Below are 22597 nucleotides of genomic sequence, written 5' to 3'. Positions count from 1 at the left end.
CGGTTGCCCGTTTCTCCCAAGTATCAGGAGTTGGGCCCCAGGACCAACCATCATCATCGAGCATCAAAGCCCGCCCACAAAGTAAACTATCTAAACAAGCCCAAAATCTAAACTAGTAATTTAAGAATTCCCAAAAAAAAAAAAAAGACACTTCATCCTTCTTGACTTGACGGCATTTTATCCGAAAGTTAATGGTTTTAATTTTTAAGCGGCCAATACGGAGGGATTGTCTGCAATCTTTCATCTCCTTCAGCGCTGCATCAACAATGGCGTCTCTGTTAGCTGGAGCAGTCCCAATGGCAGCCTCTCAAACGGCCTTGTGTTTTCCTCTATCTCCTTCCTTGTCTCGTCCTCAATCCCTGCTTTCTTCCTCCTCCTCCTCCTCCTCCTCCTCCCTCTCAACTTCACTCTCACTCTCCTCACCCGCCTCTTCAACACTCCCTTTCAGTAAGTAGCAATTAATTATATCTCCTAATCCTTCACCCCAAAAAGAAAAGAAAAAAAGAACTCGATCTCACATGCGTCTATTTCTTCAGTTGCTAAAGTAATTGAATTATTTTCTTGGCCTCTCAGTTTATTGTGGAAGAGGAGACAAAAAGACTGCAAAAGGCAAACGCTTCAATCACTCCTTTGGAAACGTGAGTGAACTAATTTATATTTCCTTATTTATATTTTCAACAGGAGTTATTTACTTTCTCGAATATGGATATACTATGTCCGTAGGCGAGGCCAAAGAACAAGAAGAAAGGGAGAGGACCACCTAGGGTTGCTGTACCTCCGTCGCCCCCCAGGAAAGATCGATACGACGACGGCGAGGTTGTTAAGATTGAGATTGACGAGTCTCTAGGCTGAGCAGATGACGGATTTTAATTGGTTTTCCTTTTTGTTGTGTAATTCTGAGCTTACATGTGGCTTTTGCAGTTACGCTCTCATCATCTCTCATGCAATTTCATTACCTTGATTACTTTGTTGTTGCCACTGTCTTTTTCAGCGTTCTCTAAGCTATGGAGTATGGACTGCAATTTCTACTATTTTATTCACTCATCACTTCAATTTTACCCCATTTTTCCTTATTTGTAAGTCGAGCTCTGGACAATTAATTGTCCACCCTTTTAGGTGTAGGAAAGAAAAAAAATATAGTATGGGACAGGTAGAATGATTTTCGTCAAGGTGCAAGGTTGTGAACCTGGTGTTAAGATTTTAGGAAGCTGATGCTGAGCGGAGGCTTTGGGCAATAAATTTGTCTGATGCCGGAGAATGGCTGCGAGCTTTGTTGCCTATGGTCAGAAGCAGTCTCTGTAGATATATTTATCTCTCATGCTAAGTTGAGCTTTCTGCAATAAACAGATTGCAGTTCTGGCTGGTGAGGTAAATTACAAGCTCGATTTCCTTTCCCACTTCTCAAATCTTCAGCAGCAAATATCTTCTCCCTGATTTTCTTGTGTCCGTACACTTGATGCTTCCTTCTTTTTGAGGGCTACTGCAGATTATGCCAGAATACGGTTAGGGCATATAATATTCCTATTTAACCGACCGGACTGTGGAATTTGATTTGTTTGCTTTGCCCGCATCATTCAGTTATTTCTCAACTGTCGACCTCTGCTTTTACGTCTTCCTTAACATGCAGTCTTACTCTACTAAAGCCGGTCTGTTTGGATTGTGAATTATTAGAGATATTTTTACTGTAGCACTTTTTATGATGTGATGTATGTGAGATAAAAAGGTAATTGGGAAGGTAAAAAGGTGTATTGAAAATTATAATGATGATGCAAGCAAATAAATTTGGGGAAATAAAGCCCAATCCAAACAAACGTAAGTCCCTTGTGCAAGTTTTCGCTCACACTTGACATGGCCATTGGAGGCAATGGCGGGAAAATCTTCAAAGTCACGGTTCATATCTGAACTGGATTACTCATTCTATCTACTAGTGCTAGGTTTTAGTTCTGCTCTGCTTGACTGGCTACAAGAAACTTCAGTAGATGTGATGACTTTAAGAAGAGAAGCTATCTTTGTTGCTAATCCTGGTGTTGCCCTGTTTGGGTTGTCATTTTTTGCCGAAAAATTGCGTCGTTTTCTGTGATCACATTTTTATATTACCTTTTTCCCTCACGTACATCAAATCGATACAGTAATTTTTCCATGAAAAATCATGAAAAATACAATCCAACCGGGGCAAACTAACAGAAAAATGTCATTATAGTCTCCATGAGAATCGCATTATCAGTTCTCTAACGTTCTAAATCTAATGAATGACACCATATTTATATGGGTATCAGCAAAGCTGAACCTCGTTTATGTCTTTTTTCTTTTTGCTGGGTGTGTGGTATTTTCCTGTTTTTGAGAAGGAAATAGATGGGCTGAAAAAGCTGGCAAGAGTGGAAAGAGGAAAGAATCTTTAACCACCAAGCTACGTCTAAATCCCGTTTTTACTGGCTAATTAACAAGGAGTTTTAAGTGGCCACTTACCTGTCCTTCGTAGCATATATGCAGCTTGACGCAAGTTCGATCAGCCTGGCCAGACCAGTTTCGTAAATTTCATCTCTCAGAACAATGTCGAACAGTCTAAATCATGGCTGATATAATTCACAGCATTGGTGTGTAAACAAGCAAATGACAGGACTGCAGTCAGCTGCACCATCTCTTTTCTTCTTTCTTAACTTCTGAGCTGGTGCAAGTTTGCCCTTTAAACATTGCATCACCCGTTGAAGTTAGAAGCTTACCATCCATGTGAATTTAATCCCACTAAGTAGTGCTCTTCGTGAAAGTGATTCACTAATTTGAACACATCGTCTAAACAAGATGGCAAAAATGGGTCAACTACTTCATCTCTTCCAAAAGTGCACATAGATGGTGATTAAGCCATGCCACAAGTAGCTAATTACATGCCTGTTTTCCACGACAACATGTTACGGTACTATCAAAGAATTGCCATCTTTGTTATTTTATGGTAATTTCCATGCAGATAGTCGGAAAGTCATTCAACTATCAAAGAATTGCCTTGATAGCAGGAACCTGTAACTACTCGCACGAGAAGCACTTAACACGATTTTATCAGCAAATACGGCTCATCTGATTATTAAACCAACCTGTAATCGATCACATGAGTTGATATAATGCATTTTCCAATTCAGATCTCCGCAATAATTAAGGGTGCCAATGCAAGGAAAGCAACTGAGTTTCAGGAAAACTCAGGAGAACACAATTTCCCATCCAAAACAACTGCTTCGATAGAGTTCCAATTGGGCATCTTTGCACAAAGTGGATGTCAATAAACTCTACCAAACAATCAAAACAAAAGAGTTTAAAGCTTCCATTTTTTCCTTCCAATACTTCTTTACTGATGGCATTCCACTATTTTATGGCAACTTCCCTCACCCTAATTTGCAAACTTTTTACAGGCTTGCCGCTTAACTTCCATTAACAATCTTTAGATGCATGATGATTCTGACAACATGTTCCATGCCGTAACTAAAGCAACTTAAGCAACTGAAAAAACAACGAAAGATCATAATCTAGAATAAATTATTTCTGGAAGCATCCACCTCCTCCAATTCCTTGCAGGAAATCAAACAAAGAAAGAAAAAATTAGTGCTCATGATGGCTTCCTGGACATGGTAACGTTGATCAGAAATCCAAAAGGCAATGCAATTTCAGATTAATGCTGCTTACCAAAAATCACACCGTTTTAAGAATAAATAGTAGATAAGCAACAGCATAAGGAAGTTTTCTGGAATATTACCATTTGTCCATTTGCTTGGGTGCTCAACATCTTTGCAGACGCCAACTATTGACCAAGTCCTACTTCAGACTCACAGAAGGAAGGTAGTCAGTCTTGCTTATTTGTTACAAAAATTACACATGTATCAAATTACCAAAATTTTTTTTGCAGAGCGTCCAATTGGAGAAAAACCCCGCCTCTTGGGGGGGCAGGGGGGGGGGGAGATTTTACTCACATGATTCAGCTATTGGAGATGGTGTAAAAATAGACCAGCAGATGGATTCCATTTTTAGCTCTTCATAACTGCTTATATAAAGTCCAGTTGGACTCTATTACATTGAGTAACCACATATAACATCAGAAAAGCCCATGCATGGTTTACACTTAACAGTGTGGCAAGCTTAAGTAACTAAGAAAGTCAAGATAAGTGAATGGGGTGCAATCCCAGGTTAGAGTTACTAGAGCACATTTCAGGAGTCGAGAACAAGACATAATGAACCTAATCAATTTGGTGGAGTTAAACAAACTGCAAAAGGCAATAGTGAACTTATTCCGGCAGCATGGAATAGAGATATAAATGCTTTACGCTGTGGCAAGCCTAAGTAATTAAGAAACTCAAAATAAGCGAATGTGGTGCTATCCCTGGTACAAGTTACTAGAGCACATTTCAGAGTCTGACAAGAACCCACAATGAACCTTACCAATTTGGTGGAGTTAAACAAACTGCAAAAGGCAAGAAAGAACCTTTTCCAGCAGCATGAAACAGGGATATCCACCCCCATATCAAGCTCTTTAAGGTACAGTTCACTTCTATATCTCAATTCCATGAAGCCACAGTCTTTATAAAAGTCTAGCTTTAGGCATTATACATAATTTCAGATACCACGAAGTCACACACAGACTGCCCTTCCAACCCACTGATTACCAAATCCGATTACCTCCATATTAAGCTAAAAGTGAAGAAGATCTCTACATAGAGACTCTCATTCATCCATCGAGCTATCTCTGACATTCCAAAACAGTTGTACACAAAAGAATCATCAGCAAAACCAAAAAGTTCCTCAAAACTACCTTTTAACAGTTACCATTAAATCTCCCGCAAGCAACTAATTACCAAACCCTAACAGGTGCAAATATACATAGAAGTAAAATATTTAACTTCAAACAAAAGATCACAAAACAAAGTACTTGCTGCTGCAGTACATTGTTCATCATGTAATATATCCATATCCACAATTGCACACTCAGCAGAGTACACAACAAAAATCCACCCTTTTTTAGGAAACCAAAATGCACACTTACAACAGAAAGAAGAAAGAAGAAAGCTTTTCTTCTGTAAATTTGATTTGACTCGGTACTCATCTCAATCGATTATTTCCTGTTGCTGTCATAATCAACGATCTCGTTATCAGTAACGGACCTGGAGTGCTGGACTATGGATCGTCCGATGGAGTTGATCCAATCCTCCTTTTCTTTCTCGGAATCAGCGATGAAGTACATGGTCTCGGAGCGGGTAGAGAGCTCGAAGGCGTTCTGCTTGTTAAGCACATCTTCAGCTCCCTTGACCGTGAGGCAAGTGGCCACCGGGATGACGCCGCGTGGCTGTGAGCCGCGGGTGACGGTGGACTCCTTGAACCAGAAGAGCTTCCCCTGTTTGAGAACGAACCAACGGCGTCGCCAGGTCTTGATATACTCCCCTTGTTTTAAAAGCCAGCCGGTTCGCTCCGGGTTGGACCAGAACTCGACGCCGCCGTGCTCTTCGTTGGACTGGCCCGCCGAGCCCGTCGCGGCCCGCCATAGAGACGCCATATTTGTTTGGGGAATCTCAAAAGCCCTCAAAACGTTTTTCAGAGAGAAGAAGACACAAAGGGCAGAGGAGGCAGGTTGTTGATCCCTTTCCCCCACTCTTGTCGGTTCTAATTTGGAGGCATATTAGGATAGCTTGCGTCGGGTGGCTGTTATGTTATGTTATGTATATGCAACATTGCAACTACAAAAAAAGGTGATTGATTGTAGCAACAGAAAATAGGCGTTGAAGATTGAGAATTCTGTCGGAGCCTTAGTAGTAACAGCATGATTTGTTAGATTGTAATTGAGCCATTTTGGATCCTTCGCTAGTGTGTGTCGAATTCATCAACTGCCCAAAAAGGAAGGGAGGAAAAAAAAAAAACCACTACACAATTATGTAAAATTTTTCTTTTATTTCGTCATAGAATCGAATAGTTAGAAGAAACTTGAAAAAAATGATCAATTAGCTAAACCTTCTCCATCATAATTGACATCAATCACTAGAGCTCTTTTTCTTAAAGTCGATGTTCCTAAACTAATTTTACTCTGAATCCCTCATCGGAGCAGCAAGTTCTTCTAAATAGTTCCCTACCAAACAATGCTGTGTGAGCTTTTTAAATGAGCAATTGGTAGACAACAACATTAATTTACCGGCTAGCGTTCTACTACCAAATGTTTAAAGATAAAACAAGGATTTCAAGATGATTAACTAATGTACCGGCAAAGATAAAAAACACTTCATTTCTGTAAGCAAATGAGACGTTAGAAGATTCAAGCACAAATGTATTTGAATTTGAAGGACTAGTGTTTATACTTTATAGCAGCTGTTTCAGAGTCCTGCCATGCTAAAAGTATCCTTGATGGATTTCAAAGAAGAAAAAACTTCAGCCATGTTCATTCTGTCTTGCGGCAAGTCCGTGGAGCAAGCCAAGCCAACTTTAAGCAATGAAATCAAACAGTCCTCCAGTTGACTGCATTTGCTGCTATCACCTGCAAAGATAAGGAGTACGGGATCCACGATGTCCATCACGCGGTCTGGGACTGCCATTTCAACAAACTTGTGAAGATCAAGGCCTTCGCTGAACAAAGCATGCGTAGGTCTCTTCCCTGTCACCATCTCCAGCAGTAGAATCCCAAAGCTGTAGACATCTCCATAAGTTGATACCTCAGCACCTAAGCCATACTCTGCATATATTTCGAAACTTTGTCAGATGGCAAGAGTTTAACAACTAGACAATAATGTCAAGCATAGCGATCACTACCAAAAAATGAACTTCGTGGCCTATATAATGTTGCATACTTTTAGCTTAATCTTATTAAATACTAATCAGTTTATAAGTAAGTTCTTTCTTGCCTGGAGCCACATATCCTATGGTTCCTCTAATTCCAGCGCTGCTGCTCTCCTGTAAATTAAGAGGTGATTGAAGAAATTTGGCTAGCCCAAAATCTCCAACATGAGCTGTGAGATCATTGTCAAGGAGAATATTGCTTGGTTTGAGATCGCAGTGAACAATCTCTGCGTGGCAATGGTGATGTAGGTAATCAAGGGCACAAGCCACATCAATAGCAACATTAATTCTTTGAAGAAGGTTTGGTCTACCAGATTTGTTCTGCTGATCTTCTTCCCACGAATGCAACCAGTTATCTAGACTGCCATTGGGCATGAATTCGTAGACTAAAGCCTTAAATTCATTCCCCTGGACATCTAGGCTCGAGCATGAAGTTATGATCTTTACAAGGTTTCGATGCCGAATGTTTCTCAATACTTCACACTCAGCACAAAAGCTCTTGAAGGCTCCGTGGTGGAGAAGATTAAATACTTTAACTGCCACAGTTAAGTTTCTTTCTTCATTCAGGTTGCCTTTATACACTGAGCCAAAACTCCCAACTCCAACTAGATTCTCTGCAGAGAAACCATTGGTTGCTTGTAAGAGTTGTTTGTAGTTGAGTTTCAGGAATAATCCACCCGATAAGCATGTTTCATAGCTTCTCTTTTTCAACGAGCGCTGTCGGAAAATTGAGATCAGGATTACTCCAAGGAAAACAATGCTGGTTGGAATTATTATGGGTATGATGACTCTGAGAGGCTTCTTATGTTTCTTTGAGTCTCTCAGGATGCGGCACTTTGGTAGCTGTAGTTGGAAAATGCCTCCACAAAGTCTTCTGTTCCCAACGACTGATATAGCACTAGCATTTGCAAAAACACCTTTTTTTGGTACCTTACCCACAAAATCATTGTAGGACAAATTCAAGGTCTTTATTGCAAGTTCTTCCAAAAAGTGGGGGATTTGCCCAGAGAAATTGTTACGAGAAAGGTCAAGAATTTGAATAGCTCTCATAGAACTTAAGAATTTTGGGATAGAACCCTCGAACAAGTTACCTGCAAGGGAAAGGCTTTCGAGGCTACTACAACTGCCCAAGGTTTCAGGAAGTTCACCTGACAGTTGATTTTCAGAGGCATCGAATTCAGCTAGATTTTCCAAGTTGCCAACCTCTAATGGTAAGGTTCCAGATAAATGATTGTTAGAAAGGCCTAAATAAATTGATAGAGAAGAAATCCCAAAGATTTCTTTCGGTATGAAACCACTAAGATTGTTTTGAGAAAGTTCTAAGAACAACAAACCTTGGCAGTTACCCAGAGATGGTGGTATGGTTCCGTCCAACATGTTACCGCCCAGATATAGCTTGTTCATCAATGAGAGGTTTCCTAAAGAGTCTGGAATTTTTCCTGACAATTTATTGGAATCAAGGGCTAGCATCTGAAGCTTTTGAAGATTACCAATCGTACTTGGGATGCTGCCCGTGAGCTGATTACCTTCTAGAATTAAATTATCTAGGCTGACGAGATTACCTAGTACTGAAGGTATCCCTCCATATATATGATTATCACCCAGTGACAACATACGGAAGAATTGAGACAGGTTACCAATGTTGCTGGGCAACACCCCTTTTAATTGGTTGGACCCCAAGTCCACACCAACCAAATTGCTACAGTTTGTCATGGTACTCAGAAAATGCATTTCATCCAGTTCCCCACTCCCAAAATTATTACCTGGCGCAAATAGGACAACGAGATTGGGCAGCCCTCCAAAATCAACAGCTATTTTGCCTTTGAATCTGTTGTGTCCAATGTCAATCGTGGTTAGATCAGAGGCATTTGTTATTGAGACTGGAAGCATTCCTGTGAATTGGTTATCAGCCAACAAGAGATACCGAAGATGAGGAAGCATGAGGCCTAATGCTGAAGGAAGACTTCCATGCAGTTGATTAGCAGGCACGGACAAGGTCTTAAGTTGGGAAAGATTATAAATCGAAGGTGGGATAGTTCCATATAATTCGTTCCCACCAAATCCAAAAACCCTTAAATTTCTCAACTGTCCTAAGGTTTCGGGAATATTCCCCACCAAATGATTATCTACTACAGCAAGTGAAGTCAGGGAAGTAAGATTTCCAAGGGAAGAAGGGATAGCTCCTGTTAGGTCGTTCGTGAGAATGGCAAGAGTTTCAAGATTACGCAAAAAACCAAATGCCGGCGGTAATCTCCCAACTAGCTTGTTATAGCTCAGAGAAAGTTGCACAAGACTGGAGCACCGGGATAGATTTGCCGGAATTTCACCCTCTATTGAGTTCCATGACAAAGACAGAATCTGAAGTCTGAATAGCTGGCCGAATTGGGCAGGAATTTCACCTTGAAAGGTGTTGTTGGTTAAATTTAATGCACGAAGAAAGCTTAGATTGCCCAGAAAAGGTGACAAGAAGCCCACTAAGCCTTTGTCTTTCAGATTTATGCTGGTTACTCTTTTGTGCTTGCGACCACATTGTATAACCTCCCATCTACACAAGTCATGAGAATCATTCCACGAGTTCATGATCCCATAAGGGTCATGCTGAATTATGGACTTGAACGCCAATAAAGCAACAACATCACGATCATCTGCTTCTTTTTGGCCCTTCATGGTTTTTGTGGAAGCTGTGTCCAGAGGAATACTTGTGAAATATAACGCCACTACGGTAAGCAGCGCCAGAGGAACTCTTCTTGTAGCAGGAATTGAGATTAGTAATCTCGGCATTGCCCAGTTTGGAACTCTGTGATTCGCTTCTCAAAGTTTTCCCAACTCTAATCTTTTTGGTGTTGCCCAGTGAGGTGCTCACCTCGGCCGTACCTTGTTGTCGAGGTGACCTCGTTTCGTCTCCTACACGAACACAGTCATTCCCCGATTCGGACCTTGAGCTTGGCTCGATCCATGGTCTCCTACTTGGATGACCTCTGCACCCCTGGCTACCACCTCGGCTAGACGCTGATGATGTCAACACCCCTGACAACACCCAGGACCAGTGCTTTTCAGATAAAGCACTGGGTGATCTTAATGACTACTGCGCAGGACCCCGTCATCCAGCCCAGGCGGCTACAGTGTCAGAGTCAGGCCTCCTGGCAGGGAACAGAACCGTAATGTCAGGACATGGGTCCCACCAGCATGAACTCTCCGTCCTGACCTCCACTCCCACTCTATAAATACCCCACACACTCCCAACAAGTAAGCATACTGTTCATTTGACAATACTACTGCTTTTCTCTCGTTCTCATACTAACTTGATCGTCGGAGTGATCCCAGGAGAGAAGCCCCGCCATTCACTTCGGACACGAGGATACACCTCACTTCATCTCAGAGGAGCCTGATTCTGATCGGTTCAACTACCCACCAAAAATCGCATCTTCACCCAGTATGGCCGGTTGACTAGCAATTATAAGACGAAGTGATCACGTACAAATAATTGAATACTTGAGCAGTTGAGCTATCTCATTTCCAATTCTACCAGCCCAACACTAAAGTCGGTCTTTGACTCTTTCGTAGAAAGAAAGATAAGAAAATGACTGAGCATTAATTCCCGTTGAATCATATGAACAAGGCGCAATTTTGCCTGGTCAGAAGACTTTTGTCCATCGATTTGACGATTTCTCACTTGTCCGATATTTCAAGGGGAAACCGGTAGGTAAGATGTGCCCAAAATGGGATGCATGGGATCAGCAGCACCCACATGCCATGCTTCCAACCATTACATCGGTTTTGGACTGAAGATAGCCATGAAACTACTGTAACATGCTGGACATCGAATAATCTATTCTGACAGATGTTTTTTCTGTCAAATAATGTATTCTCATTTTTCTTACCAGGAAGGGCGTTTGGATGTTGTATTTTTTAGATGTTTTTGCTAAAATTATAATCTAATGCGTTGGTTTAACATGATACATGTAGTGATTTTAGTTTTATAAAAGTTAATTTCTTTTTTGCTATCTATATAAATAAGATGGTAGAGGGTATCCAATAGATAATCTGAACATCGGCACTGAGTAAAAGAGTTTGGTGACGGGTAACAAAGTAGGGTGACTCGATAGAGTTTAATAACAGATTTAGATAAAAACAAGCTAGAATTCAATTAGAGGCATTTTCAAGGATGCTGGACTGACTCCCATCCCTAGACAAACTTTAATGTACAGATGAGAATCTCATGATCAATTAATCACCCAACTAATCCTTCTTGGTGACAATTGGTTTGGATTAGCTTTTAAGCCCAATAACATTTGGTCTCATATCAGGCCTACTGAACCCAGAAAAGCTCATCAGCTCCGCCCAGCTCAATCAATCAGCCTTCACTCTTCTCCCCAATCTGTAGTACTGCACTGAGACAACTCTGACTCGAAAGCCGAAAGGCCCAAAACCAGAAACATCAGAGGAGAAACGGTTGTCTTCATTTATGAACACTCTTTCCTTTTGTTTTGTTTACAGTAGATTCGAAGCCTCACAATGATGAAAGCAAAATGAACTTCTTGAGATTAATCTCTCCACCAGCTAGTCCTGGGGAGCGTTTACCAAAACTCTCTCAATTAAAAAAAGAAAATGTTTTGACAGAAAAAGAAAGAAAGAAACTGATTTTAACACATTGAATAATTCGAGCCCTGTAACATTATAAAGGGCCTAATGTCAGCCCATTAAATAGGGAAATGCTTTTTAAGGTCCAGCCTAATGTACTCGCCCATCTTTAGTACAGCCAGTTGTCCAACGATATAATTGCTCGGGTCGGGTCACATGCAGTTAAATGCATTCCCCGTGTCCGCAAAATCTCGGGAGCCAGCACAAATGCTCAATGAGTCCCCATTTTATGTAGTGCTGCACGTCCAAGAAAACTATGACCCGAAAGTCAAAACACAAAACCAAAGAAATGAGAGGAGAATATGGCGTCTTCATTTTTGAAGACTCTTGAATTTTTCTTGGTTTAAAGCCTTAAAAAAGACAGAAAGGAAAGACTTGAGAAACAAGACATTTACCGTGATTAATGTACCTAGCAGTTGAGCTGCTGTTGGAGATAAGATTGTAAATGAATCAAATTGAATCAAACTTTCAACCTATCAGGTTGGATTCAAATTTTTTGTTTGAACTCAAATCCTATATCAGCTCAAAATTTAAGTTCAGGTTTGATTCAATTTAATATTCGATAGGTTCGAGTTCGATTCAAAAGACCAAAAATCTATTTAATTAATATTAAATTATCACTAATACATATATAATCCATATAACAAAGCGATAAATGTACAATTTTATATAAATTATTAATAACTATTTTTAAATAAATTTTATTTAAATTTATTAGAACATTATCCAGCCAAATATGTAAAAATTTGAACTCAATTCAATACTTTAATTAAACCTTAATTCCTATTGGAATTTGTGTTCGAACTTGTTAAAAATTGAAATCGAATTGAACTCTTAATGAATCAAGTCTGAAAGGACTCAATTCGTTTACGATCATTTACCAATTTTTCATTTTAGAAGAGAGGAATGAGTTAGGTGGTACCAAGGAAAAATGTGTAAGTGAAAGGCTTCGAATTCGAAATCTTACACATAATATTAAAAAAAAAAAAAAGAAAGAAAAATTCTCCAATGTAAAAGGAAACTGATGTCGAAAGTTGAACAAATTAGGCCCACATTTGCAACATCCGAAGGGCCTAATGCCAGCCCATTAAACAGGGAAAAATTTATTAGATCCAGCCTAATGTACTCGCCCATCTTTAGTACACTTAGTTGCCCACCATATAAAGACTCGGGTAACCCGCAGCCAAACGCATTCTCTATTTCTGCAAATTCAGAACCAGAGGGGAGAGAAACGATGTCGTCTTCTTTTACGGACTCTTACAGCCAGTCGGGCGGCGATGACTCACCGGCCGGCTCCTCTCGTCCATTCGACGATGGTTACTTAGGCTACGATCCTCGCCTTTCGTCCCAGCGATTTGACTCGTTCTCAAATTTCGTCGAGTCGGAGTCAGTCAAAGACTCGGCGGCGGATGACTCCCCGGTTTTAACCTCGCACACGATTGCCGAAAGTTCATCTCCAACACCGATCCATGTATCCGGTGGAGGATTTAGCTCCGATTTTGCCGAATTATCTCCTGAATCTAATGGAAAGCCGTTCGAGGGCGAACACTCGGAGTCTAATGGACCGATTCTGCCGCCACCGGCGGAGATGCAGGCCGAGGAGGGATACGCTCTTAGAGAGTGGAGAAGGTGATTTCATAGCCTGGTGTCACCTTGCTAAATTGTGTAATTTGTCTTGGTTTACTTCATTTCATTTAATCATAGTATAATTTCGAACTTTTTGGATTGAACGATGATTGGCCAAACTTGATTTTCAACCAGGAAGTTTTGGTTTTTCTTTTAACTGTTTCAAAAGATGGTACGTAGACAAAACTCTTAAGAGTCTAGACTTTTTTAGTCCATGAGCAACGTTAATGATCTAATGTATGCTTTGATTGAATTAGGAAGTAGTGATTAACTCGGTTACAAATTAATCGCTTCCATCCTACTTTCAGTTTAGTTGTTGTCAATCCTAATTTTATTAGGAATTTCTTTGATATGGTTGGACTTCTTCAAACGTGAATAATTTCCTTTTTCAATATTATTAAATTGTTCTACTGCATACTCAGACAAAATGCCATTCGACTAGAAGAGAATGAAAAGAGGGAGAAGCAATTGCTGAGCCAAATTATTGATGAAGCTGACGTGTACAAACTTGAATTCTACAAGAAGAGGCAGATTACATGTGAAAGCAACAAGTCCACTAATCGGGATAGGGAGAAGGTAAATTTTCAGTAGCAAACTGAGATTCTTCCAGCATTTATTTTGCATGAGAATATGTTAGGCAACAATTACAATGTCTATGCATATCTTGTTGTCTCAAATACTGTTAGTCATGATTGCTTCATGACTGCTCGTGGAATCGAAATGGCACTGAAAGAGTGAAAGTGAGGTATTGTAGGAGATGGCTATGAAGTGATTATAGTTCCCAAGGTCTACTACAGTTGATCACTATTTGTCATAGTTACCATGGGGAGCAATTATGCTGCTAAGGCATTGGGTTTGAAAATTCTGCTTTCTGTAGGAATGTTAATGAGTAATTAATTTGTAGTAACTGGATTTGGTAACCTTATCAGACAAGTCAGGCAGTGTGCCTCATGGGTTGAGTGACATTCCAGTATGCTGCTTTAGTTGGTAATTGCGTTAGTAATTTGAAGTTGTGTGTGTAGAGGTAAGACGTGATATGCAAATCCCGTATGGAAATATTTAAATGTCTGAGTCAATTCAAATGTTAGGTGTCATATTTTATGTAACCTAAGCACATCATATCAGACTCACAAGAGGGAAGAAAAGGGGGTTTTTTTTTTGTGTTGAGGTGGGGGTGGGGGGAAGCAACATGACTAACATAAAGAACATCCATTTAGAGGTTCACTAACCCTGTCTTGGAATTTATTGTGTGCAATCGTAGCTAAGCTTTGGTTTTGGCTGCAGCCATGTGAATGAGGGACTTAACATACTTTTAGCCATGTCAACCTCTAGAGGCATTTGCCCTGGCTTGGCACATTGTGAGACTGACTTTTGGTCATTGTTGTTCTAAAACTGAACATGTTGGAGAACTGACATATAAGTTTGGAGTTCCACAGTCTAGTATGAATTTGCTTAAAGGCGGGGATGCTATTCATGTTTAGTTCTGTATAACATTTTTCTCTACTTTTTTATGCTCCAACACGAAGGCATGAGTAATAGCGAATCTCCCAAAAAAAAAAAAAGAGTGGGTGAGTGACAATTGCTTGTGCAAATTTTCTGACCAGAATATTGTTTGATTAGGTGTTTCTGGCAAGCCAAGAGAAGTTTCATGCTGAGGCAGACAAGAATTATTGGAAATCAATTGCAGAACTCATCCCTAATGAAGTGCCTACCATTGAAAAGAAGGGTAAGAAAGACCAAGAAAAGAAGCCTTCTTTAATTGTAATCCAAGGGCCAAAGCCTGGTAAGCCCACTGACTTGGCGAGGTTGAGGCAGATACTCTTAAAACTTAAACATAACACTCCAAGCCACTTGAAGCATTCTCCACCTCCAGCCCCTGCAACCACAAAAGACTCCAAATCTGCTATTGCTGCTACTTCTGATGCCACATCTGCAACAGTCTCTCCTGCACCGGTGATTGTTGCTTGATTATGTTCTTCTTTGCTCTATCTTTTGTCGTGGTCTGTGTCGTGAAATTATTTTTTTACCTGTTTTGTATAAAAGGTGGGTCTAGGGAAACTTCTCCATTGTAGTATAATTGCTTCTAGGCTCCTCTTTCTTTTTTTTTTTTAAGACTCGTCATTATGCCTGTATACTTTGGACTCTTCTATAGGTCTGGAAATTTTCACTTACAAGGGATGATATTTAGCTTGTATTTTGTATGAGGTGCTTTTTTGTGTACCTTTTTGTTCAGCAATCGCAGAAGTATGCGCTTAGAAGGTTTAGCCTTTTCTTTGATATGATTCTGCGCAGGGTTTAATGTGGAATATGAAAGCAACCAGCATGATTCTAATAATTTCGTCAGATGATGGTATTAATTTCCGGAGGTCACCATGCTAGTGAAAAGGTGGGTCCGGAATTATCTCCTATTATCGTTGATTTTTTTTTTCTGTGATGAGTAAAATTTTCCATTTGAGAGGCCAGCTAAAACCAAGCATTAAGCTAACGCGTTACAAGGCGCCGATCAATCCAACCAACTTAGAGAATGCGCTCTAAATGGTGAAGAGCTTTTGGACTTTATTCATTGCTGAAATTATAGGCCGGTTAGAAATCACCAGCAATCTTCTAATTTCATGTGAACATACAGAGCGAAAGTGGGATACCCCCTGCGGATGCTACGCGCAGCTACAGAAGAAAGCAGCAAACCTTTCATGAAATATGACCAATATCGCTCATTTCCATCTGCCCATCCACACCCGGTAGTCGGGTACGTAGTTGTGCAAACAAGATTAGTCTGTTAACTGATGCAAGAGAATTCTACAAGGGCAATTCCGCATTCTTGAGTATTTTTTTTAGTAAAGTGAGAGGACTCAAACTCGAAATTTTTCACTTGTACTTCTTCTCTCGCTCATATTCTGTTAGTCGATTCCTTTAAATGCAAACAACCTTCTAATTCTAGTACCCCCCCCCCCCCACCCCCCAAAAAAAAAAGAAAAAAACAACCCTCAACCCAAAAAGAATAAAAAATTAGAATGGAAACAGCACATAACTAACAAAGGGGATCCCGAGTACTGTAAATTCGGGCAGCTACACATTCACTTCAGTGAAAAAAGTCCGAATGTGGCAGCATTCAAAGCTCATCAGAAAAGTTGAAACGAGATAGAAACCAAACCTTTCCCCCACCCCCAAACGGTTGACAAGAAATATGGTTAATCATATTACTTTAATTGCTGATTATACAACGGGTTCAAGTGATACAGCTATCAGTCCATGAACTTTACACGAATCATGCAAGCCAAATTTTGGTCAGTGCTTCCAGGAAACAGGTCTTTCAACTTTCACAGCCTCATAATGGAATAATAGAAAGGCAAATATATCGACTAGTTATCAAGTTTTTATTTTTCTTCACCTGGCACGCATGCTGGCAGGAGATCTAACAACTTTATCACTGTTAACGTCATCTTCTATTTCACTTGCATCAGCACACAGCGCGTTGTTGTTGACACTCACTTCAGAACTAGCATTACTGCTTGTTGCAAGGGGGGAATCAGAGACACTGAGTGTCCTGCTTTTAGTAGATCCTGATCTCACACTATACATAGAGGAGGCAGGGATGTTAGTCATCAGAGGCCGAAGATTACCTGGAATTGTACGCCGTATATCCTGCTCAAGAGGAAACACCAGTTAAATGATGCGAAGGGAAGAAAAAGAAGCAAAGGAAAAAGAAAATCCAGTTGACTTTTGACCACACTGTTTACAAAAATCTAACCTCTCACAACTAAAACCACACAAAGTTAAAGAAGACCATGGTTAAGAAATAGAACACAGAAACAAGTTTCACCAAATGTGCATTGGAACATCTAGTAAGTGTGACAATCTGGCTTGATCTAACAATGTATTACCAAATAAACACTTCCAATGACCTATTTGTACCAAAGCACAATTACAAGATTCTAAATGAAAATGCTTAAATAATGAAAAATGGAGGAAATGGAGCCATACCATATGCCTTATGGCCATATCCAAGGACTTCTTAGAGAGAGTTCTTCCAAACCCGGAGCTGTCAGGAGATGAAGACTTTCCGGATAAGTTACTTAAGGGTGAATGCTTGTCATCTTGTTTTGGTGGAACCAGCTTGCGCATATTTATTACCCTTTCAACCATTTTAGTGCCAATTAAAACAGGGCTCACATGGTCATTTGCTTTGGCATGCAATCTATTCCCAGCAGGCACAGAGCTTCCACTGCTGTGAATAATGCCATTAGGAGGTCTTCCTCTTGATGGAGAGCATGATTGTCGCCTGACCCTTCCGTTTGCCACAGGCTCGACAGATGAAGATCGAACAGTGGGACCTCCAGGCCGACCCCTACTTGCTGAAACAGGCCTATCTGTTGGTATTGATGTCCTAAGATTTGGAGGCGCATCAAGGGAGAAGCCAGGCATATCTGAAGGCTTCCATGGCCTAGGTTTCACAGTCGGAGAACTTGAACGTGCTGGCACTGGGTTTTTTGTGGTGCTAGAGACCAACTTGGTAACTGATGAGGAGGATGGAGATTTAACTGATGGCACAGATGTAATTGTTGCACTTGATGTTGTTGCAGGCCTACGAGTTGGAGTTGCTGACCTTGATGTAGGCTTCGATGCAGGTATACTTGGCCTAGCAGTTGGCGTTGACGATCTCACCATAGGTCTGGAAGTAGGTGTAGAAGATCTTGGTGGAACTGTTGGCTTGGCTGAAGCCAAACTGGCACGTGAAGTAGGTGTTGCCGACCTTGTAGGTCTAGACATGGCAGCTGATGTTGCTTTGGATGTTGTGGTTAACGACGGCTTTGAACCTGTACTTAATGTTGGTTTAGGTGCTGAGGTCATGGTAGATTTAGATGTTGCAGTTAAAGTGGGGCGCCCAGTTGGTGTAGAAGGCCTTGATCCCCCTGATGAGGAGGGTCTGCGAATTCCTCCACTCGAAGTGGTCAACCCAGTAGATGAAGTTTGCTGTCTAGATGGTAAGTTGCTCCTTACTGCATTCTCTGTCTGTGGATTTGCTAACTTCAACAAAGCAAACAAATTGCACAATAGAGTTACTGCCACATTCACAAGTACATACTCAGGACGTGTCAACTACATATTAAATTACAGTCATAATGATAGTTCTAAACTACGGAAGCCTTAAACAGGATGTACTGTTGACCCACATTGTCTTAACAGAATATTCAAGTGCTCTTTAAGAATATATTCAGCAAATCATATGATGACATCAATGTTGTACTAAAACACAATCAGATAGGAAGTTTACTTACTTTATTTATTTTTTATCCTTTTGGTTTTGATAATCTCAACCTCCCCGATATACTGCATTGCCAATTTTCCTTTAACGAAACCCCTATCAAGATCCCGGATAAAAAGACAAACAAACTACAATTTCAGCAGAAAATGGAATGGTTCTCATCCAAGGAGATCCAAATTTCATTTGGCATACAATGCTTTAAAAAATGAATTGAGCGTGAGTTTACACACTGCTTTTTACCATATAGGAGTCTAAAGTGGCTTTGGTCAATCACAGGACATGAGTCAAAAACTCAATATTCTAACTCCTCAATTTAGGCCATATACTACTGTAGATTTCATATTACCAAAATCCTCAAAGATTGCAAAGTCTGCACACAAATACTTATAATCTTATTCTTCTTAAGCTCTTACCCTAGATTTGAGTGTTAAGGGACGAGCTTTAGGTGTTCCCAGCTGACTCATAACAGTTTTCTGAGATTCCATCTCCAATGAAGGAAAAAGGGGAGTACCAGGAGGTGTAAGAAGCCTGAAAACATTAGATAAATATAGAAATAAATAAATAAAAACGCTTATAAGCACCTTGTATTCAAATTAACAGAAAACCATCAATTTCATGTTTCAGCTAATCATCTTTAAAAAAAATTGAAGTAGAAATCTCTCATCGTGAATACCTAAGAAAATACTACCATATACATATGATAGTATCCAATGTTCTAGTTATAGTGCCTTGAAGGACAAACATTCCAGATCATTAGAACTCCATGACTATAAGCTTCTTGCATGCGACTCTACTAGCCAGACTAATGTGTAAAGTGCAAGATACCACAATGGCCACAAGTCATAAAACAAGTACTTTAACCTCTCAACTGAATTAAAAAGGCAAGGATATAGGAAAAGAAAATAATACATAATTCTGTTGATAAACATACAAGGGTAATGCTGTGTCCTGATCCACTAAAGTTGCCAGCAGCATAAAAATTTTAATTGACAAAGGAATTTACAGCAAAGAGTAAAAAGAATGGAAAGTGCAAAGTGCATAAGCAAACAACACTCACAGAGTCCTCTCTTAAATGTGGAAGTGTGAAATAATTTTTGAGCATTAAACGTATCAGCTATAATCCGTAGTGAAAAGTTTCATCAGTGCAAGGCTCTAAACTCCCTCTCACTTATAGAGTTAATGTTAGGCATTAAACTCCCTTCAAAAGCTAGTGGTAAAACAATTACCAAGCACAATAACTCCATAAATTACAATACCCAATAAGCTCAAGACCAACTAAAAAAAAATTCAAATTCACCAATGTACCAATCATAATCATTTTTATCAGTGTCAGAATTCAGGAAATCATCGGTGGCTGTCTTTCGCACTGGTGCAGGCGTTGTAGATGCAATATTAAAAATAGAACTACCAGATTTTGTGCCTGCAAGCAGAAAAGAATTAAAAACAAAATCAATAATCAAATTAAACGATGCTATAATTTGAAGAGAAAAGGACATATGATTAACAGAACAGTGATCCAGAAAAATAACCGGTAAAGCCCACGAACCTAATGCTAGTATATATCCACTTTATACAATAATTCTACGACTACGCACTTGTTTAATTGGAGAAAGCCATCGGATTACGTCAACAAATGGCTCAATATTCAAATCAAATCTATCAAAAGATCCATGCACCACCCAACAACTACCACAAAGACGAAATTTCCATCAACTTCAGAACAAATTCCACATAAGCCTTAGAGTTTTTAATAGAAGAAAGAAAACAACATAATGTTAATCCAAGATCAACATCTCATACCAAGGGGAGCATCGAAATCGTCGGAGTTGTTAAGTAGAAGAAGATTGTTCCGCTCCTTCTCGCGTTTTTGCATCTCGAAAAACAATGCCAGCTCCTCATCTTTCTCCTTCATCATCGACGTCTTTAGACTCCCCATTTGCAGCTGCTGCCTCTGCTTCAACCCTGTCTCTTCGGCCCTAAAACTCCGATTCATTTCGAGAAACCAAAAAGTTTGCACAACCACACAAACCGTTTCCACAGCCACGCAAACCCTAAAACACTTAATTCATCACTGTTTTTTCACCTCAAAACCCTAGCTTTGTCGATTCACCACCTCAAAACATAAACATTTAATCCCTATCCTTCTCAACATTTTATCCAACAATCACAGATCCGATACTAAACCTCGAACGCTCTCAAAATTTCAGCCAAAAATCAGCTCAGACTCATCAAGCTTTTCGCATTCTCCAGAGAAAAAAAATCCCTCGCTTATTTCGATAATGTCAAAAACTAGGATATCAAAACATGCTCTAGGATGAAATCAATAGCATTGGAAAACATATATTCAAAAAAAAATTTTGGAGCTAAAGGAAAGGAGGAGGAGGTTTTAGTTTAGAGAGAGACGGAGAGAGAACCTGAGCAAGGACTTTGAGATCAGAAGAGTGGCTGCGAATGTTAATTGGAGGGGTTAAAGGGGGGAAATAACAATATAACGAGGGTTGATTTTGATATTTTCGGGGCGTGGGCTCCACTAGATACAAAGATTAGAGAGAGAGAGAGAGAGAGAGAGAGGGGAAGTCACGGGGGTGGGGTATTATTAATGCAACTAACAAAAACGAGCGTTTGCTTGTTCATCTCCTCTTCTCTTAAAAGTTACGTTATCAGATTTTCAGATTGTTCTTTCTTGCTTTCTTTCCTGCGGGACGGATAATTGCGGATCCAAGCCCCCTTTAGTTTTATGTATTTGCGATCATGCTCCTTGAAACTTCCAGATTTCTTTTAATTACGTACTAGTAGTATGTTTTTTTATGAGACTTAACAACTAATCTAGTCTACTCTTAGACCTACTTCTACCTAGCTTACCGGGGGTTTTAGATTTAGAAGAAATCACAAATAGTAACACATTGATAGGAGTTAGGGTTTGAATCCTTGACCTCCCAACCCACTAAAATTTAAAGTTTTTTATGGTGGCCAACAACTCTTTACGTACTAGTAACATGTTATATGTAGTTTTTTTGGCTTACAAACCGACTCGGCTAACAAAGCAATGGGACGAGTACGTAACATACTCAGGATTTGTTTGTTTCAGTGGAAAATATTTTTCGAAAAATCTTTTCCAAATTTTTCAGCATTTGAATGCAATTAGACCACTAAAAACCTTTTCTTTAGGAAAATAATTTTCATCCTCTAGTGGAAAACAACTTACACAAATAGATCTTTTGAAGTTACTTTCCTTACTTGTCGTGAATTATGAATTTAACATCCCAAACTGTCTATTTGTATCATCACTGAAGATCTATCCTTCTTCCGGCAACCCCATCACCAACTCCATCAAATCCACTCTAGGGCTCCTCGTTAATTATAGATTCCACTTCTCTCTCACGGATCACGAGTATTTGCAGATATGATAGAATTATACCTGAGGAGATTTGGTGAGGAGGAGGGGATGAGCGACGAAGAGATTGTTGAGTTTTGCTTCACTAGTTTAAATCTCCATAACTGCTCAAATCTTTAAATCAACCTAAATTTGACAGCTTATTCTTGTGGGATCTTACTTTCTAGTTTGGGAAAGAATCAGTTTATGCCTTCATGAATGGTAAACAGAGTAGAGTACTTGCAGACATTCTGTCAAATTTATATGTTAAAAGTTGAACCAAACATCACACAAATCTTGAAAAATCAAAATTTTTTTACAGAAAATGTCTTTCGCTGAAAATATTTTCTCATGGAAAATATTTTATGTTGAAACAAACGGACCCTTAAATGTGTAAATTCTTAAAATGGAAAATGATTTCCCCTTTTTTGAATCATCAGCACAAGTGATAGTTTTTCTATTTTATATCTACTCTTACTCTATACTAAGGGGGAGGAGTAAGTCCAGATAACTTTTTTATTCTATATCTACTCATACTCTGTATTAAGAGGGAGGGGTAGGTCCAAATGGCCAAAGAAAAATTATGAGGGAATCGGACCACCACTGGACAAAAACGAGTGCCTTTGCACTATTGATAAAATTTTCAAAAAAATTCTGAATATGAATGCAAGTCAAGGGATTTAGTCCTTCAATCTGCACCGAAGAAGAGTCTAAAAGCTCTCCCTAACTGCCAAGGACTCTAAAAGTAGTTGTTAGAGTAGTTGGTTATCATTCGGGTTTATCTAATTGTGCTGATTATTATAGGTTACTTTTTGCTTTTCAATCTTTTCTTGAAGCAAAGGGTGGCATGTTTAAATTTGCCTGTGCTAGTATTCTTTTATTATTATTATTATTATTAT

At 39.6% G+C, this 22597-nt stretch overlaps 5 protein-coding genes across 5 annotated transcripts; 2 read left to right on the top strand and 3 right to left on the bottom strand.

Annotated features, from left to right (window-relative positions):
- Nucleotides 1-154: 154 nt before the first annotated feature.
- Nucleotides 155-1031, top strand: LOC113730378 (small ribosomal subunit protein bTHXc-like). The gene is made up of 3 exons (XM_027255018.2): nucleotides 155-447; nucleotides 574-638; nucleotides 724-1031. The coding sequence occupies exons 1-3, from the start codon at nucleotides 192-194 to the stop codon at nucleotides 850-852; spliced, it is 450 nt and encodes a 149-aa protein (XP_027110819.1). The 5' UTR covers nucleotides 155-191; the 3' UTR covers nucleotides 853-1031.
- A 3859-nt stretch (nucleotides 1032-4890) lies between these two features.
- LOC113730375 (pleckstrin homology domain-containing protein 1-like) lies at nucleotides 4891-5770 on the bottom strand. Its single transcript, XM_027255014.2, has one exon. The coding sequence runs from the start codon at nucleotides 5525-5527 to the stop codon at nucleotides 5090-5092; it is 438 nt and encodes a 145-aa protein (XP_027110815.1). The 5' UTR covers nucleotides 5528-5770; the 3' UTR covers nucleotides 4891-5089.
- A 461-nt stretch (nucleotides 5771-6231) lies between these two features.
- On the bottom strand, nucleotides 6232-9831 carry LOC113730373 (uncharacterized). Its single transcript, XM_027255012.2, has 2 exons — nucleotides 6861-9831; nucleotides 6232-6691 (listed from the first exon to the last, which is right to left on the bottom strand). The coding sequence occupies exons 1-2, from the start codon at nucleotides 9574-9576 to the stop codon at nucleotides 6336-6338; spliced, it is 3072 nt and encodes a 1023-aa protein (XP_027110813.2). The 5' UTR covers nucleotides 9577-9831; the 3' UTR covers nucleotides 6232-6335.
- Nucleotides 9832-12619: 2788 nt separating this feature from the next.
- LOC140036558 (clathrin light chain 2-like) lies at nucleotides 12620-15263 on the top strand. The gene is made up of 3 exons (XM_072078407.1): nucleotides 12620-13065; nucleotides 13485-13638; nucleotides 14683-15263. Exons 1-3 carry the CDS (start codon nucleotides 12671-12673, stop codon nucleotides 15028-15030), a joined length of 897 nt encoding a protein of 298 aa, XP_071934508.1. The 5' UTR covers nucleotides 12620-12670; the 3' UTR covers nucleotides 15031-15263.
- A 971-nt stretch (nucleotides 15264-16234) lies between these two features.
- LOC113730372 (uncharacterized) lies at nucleotides 16235-20774 on the bottom strand. The gene is made up of 5 exons (XM_027255011.2): nucleotides 20126-20774; nucleotides 19631-19745; nucleotides 18739-18853; nucleotides 17044-18087; nucleotides 16235-16704 (listed from the first exon to the last, which is right to left on the bottom strand). Exons 1-5 carry the CDS (start codon nucleotides 20316-20318, stop codon nucleotides 16447-16449), a joined length of 1725 nt encoding a protein of 574 aa, XP_027110812.1. The 5' UTR covers nucleotides 20319-20774; the 3' UTR covers nucleotides 16235-16446.
- Between the last annotated feature and the right edge of the window lie 1823 nt (nucleotides 20775-22597).

This window comes from Coffea arabica, chromosome 2e, assembly GCF_036785885.1.
Source record: "Coffea arabica cultivar ET-39 chromosome 2e, Coffea Arabica ET-39 HiFi, whole genome shotgun sequence".
Lineage (NCBI taxonomy): Eukaryota > Viridiplantae > Streptophyta > Magnoliopsida > Gentianales > Rubiaceae > Coffea > Coffea arabica.
The sequence above is the reverse complement of the archived record's forward strand: the minus strand, read 5'-3'. Positions and strand labels throughout refer to the sequence as shown.

Excerpts from the sequence above, each read along its gene's own strand:
- LOC113730378 (XM_027255018.2), top strand. The coding sequence starts at position 192 with ATGGTTTTAATTTTTAAGCGGCCAATACGGAGGGATTGTCTGCAATCT. Across the intron at positions 448-573 it reads CTCTTCAACACTCCCTTTCA|TTTATTGTGGAAGAGGAGAC; the intron begins GTAAGTAGCAAT and ends TTGGCCTCTCAG. Across the intron at positions 639-723 it reads TCAATCACTCCTTTGGAAAC|GCGAGGCCAAAGAACAAGAA; the intron begins GTGAGTGAACTA and ends CTATGTCCGTAG.
- LOC113730375 (XM_027255014.2), bottom strand. The coding sequence starts at position 5,527 with ATGGCGTCTCTATGGCGGGCCGCGACGGGCTCGGCGGGCCAGTCCAAC.
- LOC113730373 (XM_027255012.2), bottom strand. The coding sequence starts at position 9,576 with ATGCCGAGATTACTAATCTCAATTCCTGCTACAAGAAGAGTTCCTCTG. Across the intron at positions 6,692-6,860 it reads CATAGGATATGTGGCTCCAG|AGTATGGCTTAGGTGCTGAG; the intron begins GCAAGAAAGAAC and ends AAATATATGCAG.
- LOC140036558 (XM_072078407.1), top strand. The coding sequence starts at position 12,671 with ATGTCGTCTTCTTTTACGGACTCTTACAGCCAGTCGGGCGGCGATGAC. Across the intron at positions 13,066-13,484 it reads GCTCTTAGAGAGTGGAGAAG|ACAAAATGCCATTCGACTAG; the intron begins GTGATTTCATAG and ends CTGCATACTCAG. Across the intron at positions 13,639-14,682 it reads CTAATCGGGATAGGGAGAAG|GTGTTTCTGGCAAGCCAAGA; the intron begins GTAAATTTTCAG and ends TTGTTTGATTAG.
- LOC113730372 (XM_027255011.2), bottom strand. The coding sequence starts at position 20,318 with ATGAATCGGAGTTTTAGGGCCGAAGAGACAGGGTTGAAGCAGAGGCAG. Across the intron at positions 18,854-19,630 it reads GATAAAAATGATTATGATTG|GCTTCTTACACCTCCTGGTA; the intron begins GTACATTGGTGA and ends TAATGTTTTCAG. Across the intron at positions 18,088-18,738 it reads CCTTAACACTCAAATCTAGG|TTAGCAAATCCACAGACAGA; the intron begins GTAAGAGCTTAA and ends GCTTTGTTGAAG.